The sequence below is a fragment of the Alosa sapidissima genome, chromosome 1 (assembly GCF_018492685.1).
Source record: "Alosa sapidissima isolate fAloSap1 chromosome 1, fAloSap1.pri, whole genome shotgun sequence".
NCBI classification, from domain to species: domain Eukaryota; kingdom Metazoa; phylum Chordata; class Actinopteri; order Clupeiformes; family Clupeidae; genus Alosa; species Alosa sapidissima.
In genome coordinates, this window is record NC_055957.1 from 44,905,457 (window position 1) to 44,918,351 (window position 12,895).

Genomic DNA, 12,895 nt, shown 5'->3' on the forward strand with positions numbered 1-12,895 from the left:
AAAAGTTGTGTTTGTTTGAAAAGTTGAGATTGGTTTGAAACTTTAACTGGTATAGGGCCTAGCCTATTTATTAGAAATAGATAGGCTAGGCTAATTGCACTGAATACTGTCTCGAGAAAGTTTACTAGGCCTACACATTTCAATGCCATTGGTATTAGTGTCACTTAAACAACCTACAAAACAGATGGCGTTGTGTTTGCATATTTAGCCTACATTTCTGCTATCAATGACCCAGAATTAAATTTTCATTCCACTGCTCGGACAGCAGGGGGCGAGAAAGTAGTATGACGTAGATTGAATGCGACCTTGTACGTCATCTCTACGCGAGTACGAAAACATGTGAGTGGTGTGGTTCATTTTTTTTAAATATTGCCAGGTAGGCTAAATTACTCGTGTCTGTAAAATTGATCAAAATATGTACTTTTTTGTTGTTACAACTGTTTGCCAATACATGCAATTGATAAATAGCCCATGCCATTGATGTAATCGTTTATTATTCGTGTTGGTATCTACATTATTGTGCTATCCTATCCAGCATCTTCTATATTGTACAGTTGGCCATGTGTTTAGGTTTAGACCTTTCACTTTATGGTAACTTTTACTGCCCTACTTTTGAACCGTGTTTTTCATGGTGTAGCAATTTGACGTTTCGATAAGCGAGTATTCAGCAAAGGGAATGATTGTAATGATTGTGAAGGACCTTTGAACAACTAGCATGCTGTTTCCGATAACAGTCACGGCACCCGGTGGGAATATACAAAGGAACACCAGATATGGTGGAGAAGATGGAAGAAAGTCCAAAGAAGCAACCAAAAGAAGGGAGCAAAAATAAATGGTCTGGACATGGAGAGAAGCGGAAAAGCGACAGTGGTCCAGGGGGAGGTGGGAGGAAACGTCTGGACGCTCAAACCGTGGGCTACTTTCGGAGAGTCAGTGACCTGCTGAGTGAGGGTTTTAATGGGGACGAGGAAAAAGGTAAGTCAGTTGGGAGAGTATGTATGGGAGCATAGCATTTATGAAACACCATCAAGAATGTACAAAGTTGTTAATACTTATCATGGTGATGTGTTGTAGTTCTATTTGTTGACAATGTGCTGAGAGAGATGGAGGGACAGGCCACTATGGTTGCCATGGACATGACGGGAAGTGTCACCCTTCAGAAGTTGCTGTCCTTTGCCAGTGTTGCCCAGGTTGGGCATGTCCTATCATTACTCGCCGGAGAGGCTGGGGCGGGGTTCAAAGCTGTGTCGTGTGACCGCTGTGGTGGACATGTGATGGAGAGTGCTCTGAGACAGATGTCCAGATGGACAGGTGAGGCAGTACTAGGCTTACTAGGATGAATGGAAGCTCAAAGTAAACGTGAAAGTGTCTCTTGTTTTATGAGGTCATATTATAACACTATAAATTATTGTCTTATCATTGACTTCGATGAGATAGCCACATATATATATCCAGGTGTTGTAATTTTTCTCTAATGAGTCGAGTTGATAAAAATGATTATCTCCCCTTGTCTCCCAGACAACAGTCCCTCTGAGCAAGAGGAGCCAGCCACCACAGACGGCGACGACAACAAGGAGGCAGATGATTGTGGGATGCTGGAGGAGCAGGTGCTGTCCATATGTAACGTGGTTAGAGAGAACCTCCTGGAATTCATCAGGAACACACACGGCTCCCATGTGGTGCGCACACTGGTGCACGTGTTGGCAGGGTGTGTGGGCCCTGCACGCACAGACTCTCGTCCAGGCAAGTAAAGTCGCGGACAACTTACCTCCATTTAGTTGCTTGTATTACTGCACAACTTTTAAATGCACAATAGTCCATGGCCAGAGAAGCAGCTCATGTCTGCTCATACAGAAACCAATGGTTTAATTATGTGTAGTACTTAGAATATGTTCATTTTTGCTCAATGTTGATGGATTGGTTTTAGGTGGAAAACATAAACATGGCACCCCCATCACACTGACAGACTTCGAAGCTCCTGTCTCTTTCTGGTACGAGCTGAAGAACCTTTCAGCTTGTTTGTTGGAGAATGTCAATGGTATGTCCTTCCCAAACCAAAATGATTGCAGGGAATGCTCTGAATCATTTGCTTTATAATCTCCATATTTGACATCGAACCATAATGTTTTAAATTACAGCCCTCTGGCTGATGATGCTTTTGCCTAAGATATCTGTTTGTCTTGCCCAGTGTGTGTAACTGACTGTAATGCCAGCCCAGTCCTCCAGACAATGTTGACAGTTTGTCACAGAAAAAGACCAAAGCTCCTAAAACAGATCAACAAAAGCATCATGGAATATCTGACTGGTATCAACTCTGCTCCCGGAGTCAGGTTAGATCTATTCATACATAATTATACTGCACTTTTTTATTATTATTATTTCTTGTCAAAATATAGAGTTGAGATTTAACCACTATCATTTCTCTCTTGTCTGCTTTAGTCCTCTTATAGTGTTTTTTAAAGACCAGACGTCAAGTCGTCTGCTTGAAACAGTAATACAGTTTTCCCACAAGGCCTTGCTCCGTGATCTCTACAAAGACCACCTGAAGACAAAGCTTGTGGACCTTGCCCTTCATCACATTGCAAACTTCCCCATACAGAAGTTCATAGTAGCCTCTGCTGAGCTGAAAGTGGTATGACATGAACTGCCTCCATTTCAACAATATAATTTAAGTCCATCATACATTGACATCTTATGTTAACCTGTATGCCTTCTGGTTACCAGATTATTAATATGAACCAATCTGTTGTTGCTGTGTTCTTCTTAGTTCACTAAAGTGTTTAATGAGATAGTGGAGGGTCTGGAGGCCATCATGGCCGCCGGTCACATGGGCGTGGTGGTCCAGTTGGCCAAGAGCTGTGTGGAGCGAGAGGAAACGCAGGGGCCGATGTTACAGAACCTCCTACAGGTGAGACCCACCACTGCAGCGGTCACTTAACAAAGGTCAGGTTCTGGAAGGCCACTGCACGTCTTTGCATTCGCTCACAGTGTGACAAGGTGACGTGCAAGACAAGTGTAACCTTCTGGTTTGTAACTGAAGTATGGTGATTCCAGTGGCCGGTTCCAAGTTCTTCACCGACAAGAATTTTATCATGGAAACTACATAATCAACACCTACGAAATGGTCAGTGGAGTAGTGAATGACTTGATGGATAATAAGTGTTCTCCCCCTCCACTCCCTCCACAGGCGTTCCACTGCGCTGAGCCTGCCCCCCGCCACGCCGCCTCTCTTCCTCTCTTCCTGTCCTTGTACACCTACGAGCTGTGCTACCCGACACCAGAGGAGGAGACGGCAGGGGACGCCCCACCTCCACAGGTACTCAAAGACACTCACATGAAGACCATAACATGTACAGCAACTGGGGAAAAAGGTTGCAGTAGCATCTGATCAGTTGTCAGTGTTTTTGTAATTCTGTAGCTCAACTGCGGGAGTAAGGTGCAGTAGCACCTAAAGGTGCACCTATACCTACGGAACACAGATCTATAGTGAGACATGTATAGTATGTATACTTTGGATAAAAATGTCCTATTGGTGCAGCTTAGAAATTCCGCACATGTAATGCATGTAAGGCCTGTTACCAAGATAGAGCAGTGATACTGCCTGCATTACGGCTCGAGCTGTTCATAAAGATCTGTGAAAATCAAGAAGTTCTGCTGCAGTCATACACACACAACACATCTGGTGTGTACATGGCCTAAAAAAAATGATCAAATGTATCTCAATCTGTTTGCTTTTGTAGCGCCCCCTGGAGGCCATATGCTATCACGGCTCCTGTTTGGTGCAGTCCCTGGCGAAGTTCAAAGACCGCTCTCTGCTCATGAACAGCCTCCACAGCCTGAGCCCTGCAGAGCTCCAGGGACTCGGGTCCCACCAGCTCGGCAGTCACGCCCTGCAGGCTCTAGTGACCACCTGCAGTGACAAGGGCAAGGGCAAAATTCTCAGGAAAATGGAGGTATGAGTTTAGCCAAGTCCTTGTAGGCAAGTATTGCCACTCGGGAACGCCTACGGGCAATTACTATTGAGTAAAAAGATCACGCTCGTATCCAAATGAACTCCTCATAGGAAGGTAATATGGACATTCAAAAGTACATCAAGTGAATCCATGTTTAAATATGAATTGAACATTGTAAAATCACTCATAAGGCTAAAAAAGATGCATTAACATGCTCACTGTGCATACACTAAATTCCACAGCATGGCTATTGCCATGGTGACAGGGGAAGTAAACAGACGTTTCTAACAGTACGTTTTTACAATTTACGAATTTACATTAGGGCAAGACTTCCAGTTCACAACTCTGCCATCTTTAGTGTTAGGGATTGCCCTCACAGAGCCCCATATTCATTTTCCCTTTAGTGATTTGTCTACGCCTCTATAAAGTCTTTGGTTCTACTACCCTATCAAATGAAATCCAATTTTTTTTTCCATGCAATAGTCCAAATTTTCATTTTCAACATTTTAAATGTTGTCTATGTGCTTTTTGCTGCTAATTATGGGTTTACGAGACTTGTATATTATCACATTCTGTTTTTATTTGCATTTTACACAATGTCCCCCCTGTTTTGGGGTTGTATATGGTTTGTGGATAGACCAGAGTTATAGTTAAACATCAGATAAAGATCTGGTCATTTTGAAGGTAGATTTGCTGCCTGTGGAAATATGCCGGGGTTAAATGGCAGCTATATAAGCCATTGTAGATACACAACACAAATCAGAATAGTGGGGGGAACGACCTCTACTAGCAACTGAAAAACACACCAGGCCTACCTTTCCACTAATGCAGTTATGACTGAAACTTGACAGCTTTCAGTATTGTGGTGATATTTCCTTCATCCAGATGCCCTCTCTTTGCAGGGTACATTTGTCCAGCTGGCCTGCTCTAGGTACGGGAGTCGCTTGCTAGAAGCGGTGTGGAATAGCGCCACCGTGAGCCAAAGACAGAGCATTGCACAGGAACTTGGTAAGTGCCGAGTGAGAGCAGGTTCCTGGACAAGTTCCCACCTCCTAGGTTTTACCCCGAACGCTCGCAATGGAAACTCACCTATTGGCAAAGATTCAAAAGCGCTCCGCTGAAAGCATGATGTCTGTTTTATTGATACCTTTTTTTATAGCTTATTTAACATATGATTGACCTCTCTCTTTTTTTCATTTTCTCTTTCAGTTCCCAGTGAATCCCAACTAAGATCAGATCAGTTTGGGCGACACATTTGGCCCAAATTTGGTCTTACACACTTCGGCAAGAGAAAGGCTCATTGGATGGAAATTCAAACAGGGGAATCAAAGAAGAGGAAAATGTTCAGTGACATCCTGGAGTGACATTCAGGAATGACAATAAAGGAATTGATATTACTTTTTTAACTGCCTTGGGAAGTATATTCTGTTCATTCTGTTCATATTTTGTTCAATAAAACACCCATTGTCTTTCAATTGAACATGTCTGATTTTGGTTAAAAGCACTGTACCATCAGAGTGTAGTAGGCTAGTCTCATTCTGACTTGGGGTGTAATATGATCAATAACACACCATACATTCGTTATTTAAACACCTGACTATGTCACAATAAATGTACTTCATTTATACTCCTCAGCTCAGCCTTGGAATGGACCTTTTTCAGAGTAGCCATTTTGACATGACATATATGGCAGGCCCAAGGGTTACTAATGACATCAATTAAGGTTCTGATTCTGCTACACTTAAACTGAACTGAGAGTTCTTTACAATAATTAGTAGTAACACCTGTGCTTGCCTAATTATTTTATGTCAAAGTGGCTGCTCTGAAAAGGGTCTATAGTCCTAGCATTTTATGTTGCACTGCAATGATAACATTGTAGGAAATTGCATGTTAGGTTAGCCTGGTTAACACCAGACTGCTTCTCAAATCTTCATTTGAGATCGAAAGTCACTGCTTCTCAAATCTTCATTTGAGATCGAAAGTCTTTCAGAAGTGCAGCAATCAAATCTTTCTTGTAAACAAAGGTTTTAAATGCAGCTGGATAATTTTTTTCTCAAAAACACATTTTGTTAAATATATACTAACACATCTTTCTCTGCACACACTAACTTTACCAAAACACTGGAAATCTGACTCAAAATGAAATTATTCTGTCAAAGAATAACACTTGTTTTCACTTCACAAGGTACATGCAGTCAATCAAAGTACACCAGGTTTCAAAATACTGGCTATTGTTGACATTACAAAAACGGCATAGACTTTTATGTTTCAGTTTTAAAGGTATTTGCATGAGAAACATGCTATCCAGCGTTTTTACACAAAATATCCATGAAACACACAAGAGCATTCTGAACAAAAAAACAACAGCAAAAAGCCCAGATAAAAAGGGGGGGAACAAAAAAAAGCACAAAATTACTGTATCTAATGGCCACATGTTTTCATCAACATCGCATCTGATATTACAGTATCCACCGCTTGGCAGCAGAAGCAAAGGTTTTTATACTGTATCTAAAGTTTGGAATATTTTTTTGCTATTTTGTTGTGTGTTAACATTCGTAAATACTGCAAAAACAATCCATCATTTTGTTGGGAGGTATAGCTAGTTTGTTAAGAAAATGTAAGCATTGTGAAAATGTTTTCACTGACTGCATATTGTGTGAAAACGACATGAAATTTGTGAATGGTATGGCCACAAAAGACTGATGCTATGCTAATTGTGTTTAGAGTTTTGAAAATGTGACAACTGGTTAGACAAACGCTTGTTAGCGACTGAAAAATCTGTAATATCTATTTAACACCGTCGCTATCAGTGCAGCTATTGGTTGTGTTGAATGCACTGCTCTGTCTGTCATCTTATAAATCCCGCCCCCTGCCAGATAAGTGATTGTGATTGCCTAGGTTTTAGGAACATTGGAAATTAGTGTCTAGTGTGAAAATGAGGCTTTTGAGGCAAGTTCCTGGTAAATTCATGAGATTAAGGTTGGCCTTCAACCTGTCAAGTTGTAATATGCATGAGGGCAGCTCTTAGACTTGTATCCGAGGTGAAAAACAAAAAAGAAAAACTTCCCAGCTCACTCCAGAATAAGATGTGCACCCTGCTGTTTCGAAAACCACTTGTTGGGAGCTCAGCTCCACATTTTCAATATTTATGGTTGGGCTGTCAATTTGGCATCAATGATGCCAGCAGAGCAAATGTTGGGCTGTGGACAGTGTGTATTGCTCTCTGGTGAGTTCATCTTAACTGCGCAACCACCAGATCTGAATATTATGGAGTCACTTTGTTTTTTGTCTGGAAAAGTTTTTCCATAAGCATCACTTACAGATTAGGCCATTGTTCTGGAGTGGCTCAAAATCCCCCGACCCACTGTACCTGTCATTCTCAAGATGAATTGATGCTTTATTGGCCGCAAAAGTAGGCCTTACACCATACTAATAAACTATGGTCAAAGTCCAGACATTTCAGTGTCATTGTCCAAGTTTGTCTCATGGAAAGCCACACATTTTGACAACTGTGGGCATTTGAATATGTTGATGTGTGAAATACTTTGCCACCAATAATTTCTGTTTATTCTCTTCTATTCTATGATAGGACTCTAACCTTTCAGGAAACAAAATGCAGTAGCGATTAATTGTGAATTTACACTCTGCGATTTAACCCTACTGTCTACTTCTGTAGAATCACCTGGAAAAGCCTAGCTGTTGTGGAAAGTTACAGGACGAGCAAATGCTTTGGATTACTCAAGTAAAAGCAAGTGTGAGAAAACTTATAGACTATGTGTTGTTTTTTGAGTTTTTAAAAAAAAAAAAATTGTCTTTTAGCCTGAGCTGTGTGCAAATAGGTAAGCATATGCACAACTTTTATAAAGAAAGACACTTATGGCTTTGTAAATATGTAAAATTGCATTATACCATTGTAACTATATATCATTTTAATACAAGATTGTAAGACAAATGTTATGACTCTTTCTTGAATATTGAATACGGTAGGCTACCAGTTTCTTCTCTTTTGTTTTACCAATATCACTCCCATTATATTTCAGCATAAAGGAAGAGGTACAAGACAGTGAAATCAATGCCAGCCAGCAGGAGTGTTTCAGAGCTGCCCCAAATGAGATCAAATTGGAGTCTATTGATTATCTAGCTGCCCAAGCTGACGGAGACGGTACGGAGCCAAATTCGGGGCATTTGCGTTCCCACCTTTGCCCCAATCTTTGCTGGGCCCTCATCTTCACTTGAGCACAGTTAGAATATACTCTTATAATAGACCATCCCCAGCATGAGAAAAGGCACTTACAGGAGAGGACAAGGATTAGTAGAAAACCCTAAAACCCAAAGGCGATGCTAAAGATAGATTTGTTTTGATCCATCAGCTGACTGTATTTTGTTTTGGGTTTTTTGTATCAAATGTCATGCCCTTATGAATGTATTTTTCCCTGATCTTTTTTTAGAGCGCTTAATCTAGACATAACCATAGTGCTATAATGATTCTTTTGTGTTTTTGCACTTTGATTTGATGTGTGTGTGTGTGTGTGTGGGGGTGTGTGTGTGTGTGTAAAATAGTCTGCTCCCTGACCCCTAATTTCTTTTGCACCATCTCTTCCCTCAGGCTGCCTTGCATGCTTTATGGAGATTGCTTTAGGAGTGAAAACCTTGGTCTTCATTAGCCAGTCTGGCTCACACAAGCACACAAGTTTTTACAGTGGTCATTATTGTGCATGCGTGCGTGCATGCGTGTGTGTGTGTGTGTGTTTGTGTTTGTGTATAGAAATAAATGTATTAGTATATTGGTTTATGGATTTAAGTATAGCAAATGAGTGAAGCTCTCTAGATCAAACATAAAAATATTTATTTAGGCCTATAGCTTAAGACAGCAGGAGACCATAGTAGTTATTCATCTGCCATATATGACCATTAATTGCCATCATATAAATTGACAGAAATAAAAAAAGTTCAGCCAATGATGGTGAGAATAACAACCATGCTCATCATAAAATCAGAATCCTCTTAGAGAATACACAGGGGCAGTGGGAGGAGAATTAGAGTTAAGTTCAACTATTTAGCCAAATGTAATCTTGCACTCTCTGCCTCTTCTATTATCACTTTACAGTATCTTCCCACTGATGACCTCCTACACCAGATTTAAACTGTAATTTCCCCCATTTCCTCTTATAGTTCTTAGAGTGCCTTAGTTCTTGATCCCATCGTAGGCTACAGGCTTGTAGTAAGCCACTTTAGGATATTGGAGGATTCTGACAGAGGCGATTGGATAGGTCAGACTGGAAGTGATCATTGCTTTACTGGACAGTAATCGATCAGCCGGTCTTTTCAAGGTCAGAGAGGTCATCATTTTTGCTTGATCCCACAATAGTGGCTATACCAGAGGTAGTTCTGTAGCAGCACCCAAATGACCAGTAGCTCTATGCTGGATTATGTACTGTTGAAATCCCAATTCTAATTATCTCTAGGCACTTTTGAAAGCCTGAGGCTTAACCCCCAGGGAGAATACACATGGCCACAGTGCTAGAGAACACCCAGTTTTAATAGGAGGAGGCCTTGGGCAGGACCTGAAGGGGAACCCATCTGCGAGTCCCTGTCCAAAAGAGAGGCGGAGGGATGGCAGGAAAAGGACATGGAGGACATTTTATTGAGTACAAATGTCTGAATACATCTGGTATACCGTAAGCACTAGATCCATAATAAACCAGGGAAAGCTGCTACTGAAGGTCAGAACAACTGGTCAGTGTTGGTCATCTGAAGCTGTACTGTGTATTGTACTATATGTGTATGCTTGTGTGTATTTCAATATTGTGAAAAAAGAGGTGAAGGGTACCATGCTGTTGCTCATTATGGTAACACGTTTTATTGTTTTGAATTGATCTGACATCAATTTTCATGTCAGATTGCATGCTTTTTCTGTCATTTCAGTATGGCATTTTCTGTGTCATGCCAGTAAAAATCCATTAGATGGCAGCATATTGATGTGGTTCATGTGTAAATATTCAACTTACAATTAAAGGACCTCCATCATACACCATTTTTAATCTAGAAAACACAATATTGTGTATTTTTGATAAAATATTTGTCTTGATATCACATATGTTCTTGCCTAGGGGTTTTAAGTCTTTCTTCTGACCTGGTTTGTGTAACTCCCCTTTTGACACTCAGTCTTCATTTAATCCCTATTAAGAGAATTTGCATATAGTCGGGCTGCCTCTTTGTCCGCTAAATGTCCCTGGTCGCCCCAAGCCTAAGCGGCCCTGGTGGGTTTTATGTGTGTTCCGTACGGATTTTTGCACCATTTATCTCGCTTCCATCAGTGCTGGTTCAGATGCTCAGGCTTAAGCTTCTCATTTTATCAGTTTATAAAAGCTTTCATATTTGTGTGCTGCGCTAATCTGTGGTAAATGAAAGCGACTGGCAAAGCAAAGTGACCTTATGGAGTCTAAAAAGGTTTTGCATCGTGACTATAAACAGACCCAGCTCGCTCTGACAGACAGTGATGAAAATATTACTCTATGCAAAAAAGTCTGACTTATTCTTGTACATGTCTGCTTCCTATGACTAAAAGTTCAAAACTGGTATTTTGAAAGAGGCAACCTCACCCGTGAGTCATAAGTTTAAGTTCAAATTAATTTTAGTTTAATTTTAAATTCATTCTTTTGGTAGGACTGTGACTCAGTCACATGAAGAGGAGATAAATAGGCATATATCTCCCCCCTAGCCACACAAATACTGTATGAATGATCTGATGATGCCAAGTTCTGTAGCCTATACAGTGTACATCACCGAAAAACATCTAACTTTTATTGCCTGCCTGCTTTGCTGTTGTTGGTGTTTTATATAGCTACAGGCCGTTAACTAATTTTAAGTTTCAAAAAACCAATGTGGGATGCATTACTATATTAATGCAGTGCTTTGTGGCTGGTTTTGACCAACTGTGCCATTTGCTTTCATAAATGTTGTGTTTGTCGACTGATTGTTGATTTATGTTGATATGTGGGCATGTAAGGTTTAATGTTGCAGGCTATTGTTCACTTACAATGACAATGCATGACAATGCATATTAAGTGATGATGTGCAGTAACCAAATTATATCAATTTACTTTGGGTATAAATATGGGAAATGATGACATTTTCCAGTGGATAATGTGCAGTTACCTTGTTGAGTAACAACCCTGACCCCGGAATTAACTGACAATTAACTTTAGCAAATCTAAACTTTATCTTGAGCTGGGAATGTACACTTACTGCCTTCTGTTCAGTGCTATTTCTGCATGTTTTCCTGTAAGAACATTGTGTGTTCATTTAGCTGGGGCACAGACTGGAATCTTAGCCCTATAGTCCCACTGGTCATAGATCTAGGTCTAGGATATCCAGTTTGATGAATAGGCCTGTGGTTTGTCTTTTGTTCTCTTACTCGGCTGAGGCAACAAATCAATTGCAACCGAAGGCTGTGTTCTCCATCACCCTGTTTTTCTTCCTCTGTGGACTCTTCTTCTCAATCACAGCTCTAAACCTTAAAACCTGGCATATGTGCCCATCGTGTTATTATCTACCCCTCAAATTAAAATGAAAGGTTGATGGGTGGCTGGGATGGTTTATGTGGGCTTCCTGTAAAGGGTTTGTTAAAGATTACTTTCCTCCAGTGTGTTTAGCTGATGCAGAATTGATCAACCCCCTTTTCAAGAGTAGGCCTAAGACAATTCATTCATATTCATAACATGGGGCATGGCATGTGTCTTTATCTCCTTGACAACAGTTGCTTAGCAACTATCACTTGTCATAGTCATCTTGACTCGCCTTCTCTCGCCTGAGAGTTCACTGACCCATCCAGTTGTTGTCTGTGAGCCGACAATGTGAACAAACTTTGTCTGATTGGAATCTTCAATCAACAGATTCAGTCATTTTCAATAGAAGAAAGAAACGTGAGCATGTCAAGTAGCCTATTGTGTGGAGTGTAGACACGAATAAGAAAAATGAGCCTCTGACACAGTATGAGCAAAAAAACACACACATTTATTCTCTCTCATCCAAACACAGAGTGATGACGATTCAGCAACAGTTACCAACAAGTGAGCACATGTGAAAAACGATGCAGCCATGTTGACATCAGAGGAGCGTTTCCAGAACGCTGCCCTTTGTTGCATAAGCTTGTGCGGCCAGCCTTCACAGCAATGCTCTGTTTTGTGATATGTACAGTGTGCTGACAGTTTAAAAAAGACAACAAAAACAAAAACAAAACAATACAAGGAGTGGACCATAGAAATGGAATTCACGTTAACTTTGATGGGGGAAAGGGGTGGGGGGCTGAACTCATTTGAGCCACAAAGCCTCTAAAGCAAAGTGGCTTGAATGAATTCTTTTGTACGAGTGTGACGTGGAGAACAGCACTGGGAAGTAGATTCTATCCTCTGACCACTGAGTTTGTCCTGTTTGATCTCCGCTCACTGAATGTTCCTGCTACGACCCTCTGTCCCATAGGAACCACAAGCTCTCATCAGTACCAAGCACGGGGCCATGATGCCCCTGCATGGCTGCACATATTGCTTTTTCCTCTCTCTTTCTCCCTTTTCCCACTCACTCTCTCCCTTTTCCCACTCACTCTCTCCCTTTCCCCACTCACTCTCTCCCTTTCCCCACTCACTCTCTCCCTTTTCCCACTCACTCTCTCCCTTTTCCCACTCACTCTCCCTTTTCCCACTCACTCTCTCCCTTTTCCCACTCACTCTCTCCCTTTCCCCACTCACTCTCTCCCTTTTCCCACTCACTCTCTCCCTTTTCCCACTCACTCTCCCTTTTCCCACTCACTCTCTCCCTTTCCCCACTCACTCTCTCCCTTTTCCCACTCACTCTCTCCCTTTTCCCACTCACTCTCTCCCTTTCCCCACTCACTCTCTCCCTTTTCCCACTCACTCTCTCCCTTTTCCCACTCACTCTCTCCC

At 41.3% G+C, this 12,895-nt stretch overlaps 1 protein-coding gene across 2 annotated transcripts; it reads left to right on the top strand.

The window, feature by feature from the left end:
- Positions 1 to 262: 262 nt before the first annotated feature.
- LOC121709807 (nucleolar protein 9) lies at positions 263 to 5,433 on the top strand. 2 transcript variants are annotated; one of them, XM_042093428.1, is made up of 12 exons: positions 263 to 339; positions 735 to 975; positions 1,075 to 1,311; positions 1,519 to 1,743; positions 1,928 to 2,038; positions 2,189 to 2,330; positions 2,440 to 2,632; positions 2,768 to 2,908; positions 3,188 to 3,316; positions 3,741 to 3,953; positions 4,856 to 4,961; positions 5,163 to 5,433. In XM_042093428.1, the coding sequence occupies exons 2-12, from the start codon at positions 774 to 776 to the stop codon at positions 5,315 to 5,317; spliced, it is 1,854 nt and encodes a 617-aa protein (XP_041949362.1). In that variant the 5' UTR covers positions 263 to 339; positions 735 to 773; the 3' UTR covers positions 5,318 to 5,433. The 2 variants fall into 2 exon arrangements, with proteins under 2 accessions (XP_041949362.1, XP_041949356.1); XM_042093422.1 differs by having other exon boundaries at positions 313 to 376.
- The last annotated feature ends 7,462 nt before the right edge of the window (positions 5,434 to 12,895 follow it).

Excerpts from the sequence above, each read along its gene's own strand:
- LOC121709807 (XM_042093428.1), top strand. The coding sequence starts at position 774 with ATGGTGGAGAAGATGGAAGAAAGTCCAAAGAAGCAACCAAAAGAAGGG. Across the intron at positions 2,909-3,187 it reads TGTTACAGAACCTCCTACAG|GCGTTCCACTGCGCTGAGCC; the intron begins GTGAGACCCACC and ends CTCCCTCCACAG. Across the intron at positions 4,962-5,162 it reads GAGCATTGCACAGGAACTTG|TTCCCAGTGAATCCCAACTA; the intron begins GTAAGTGCCGAG and ends TTTCTCTTTCAG.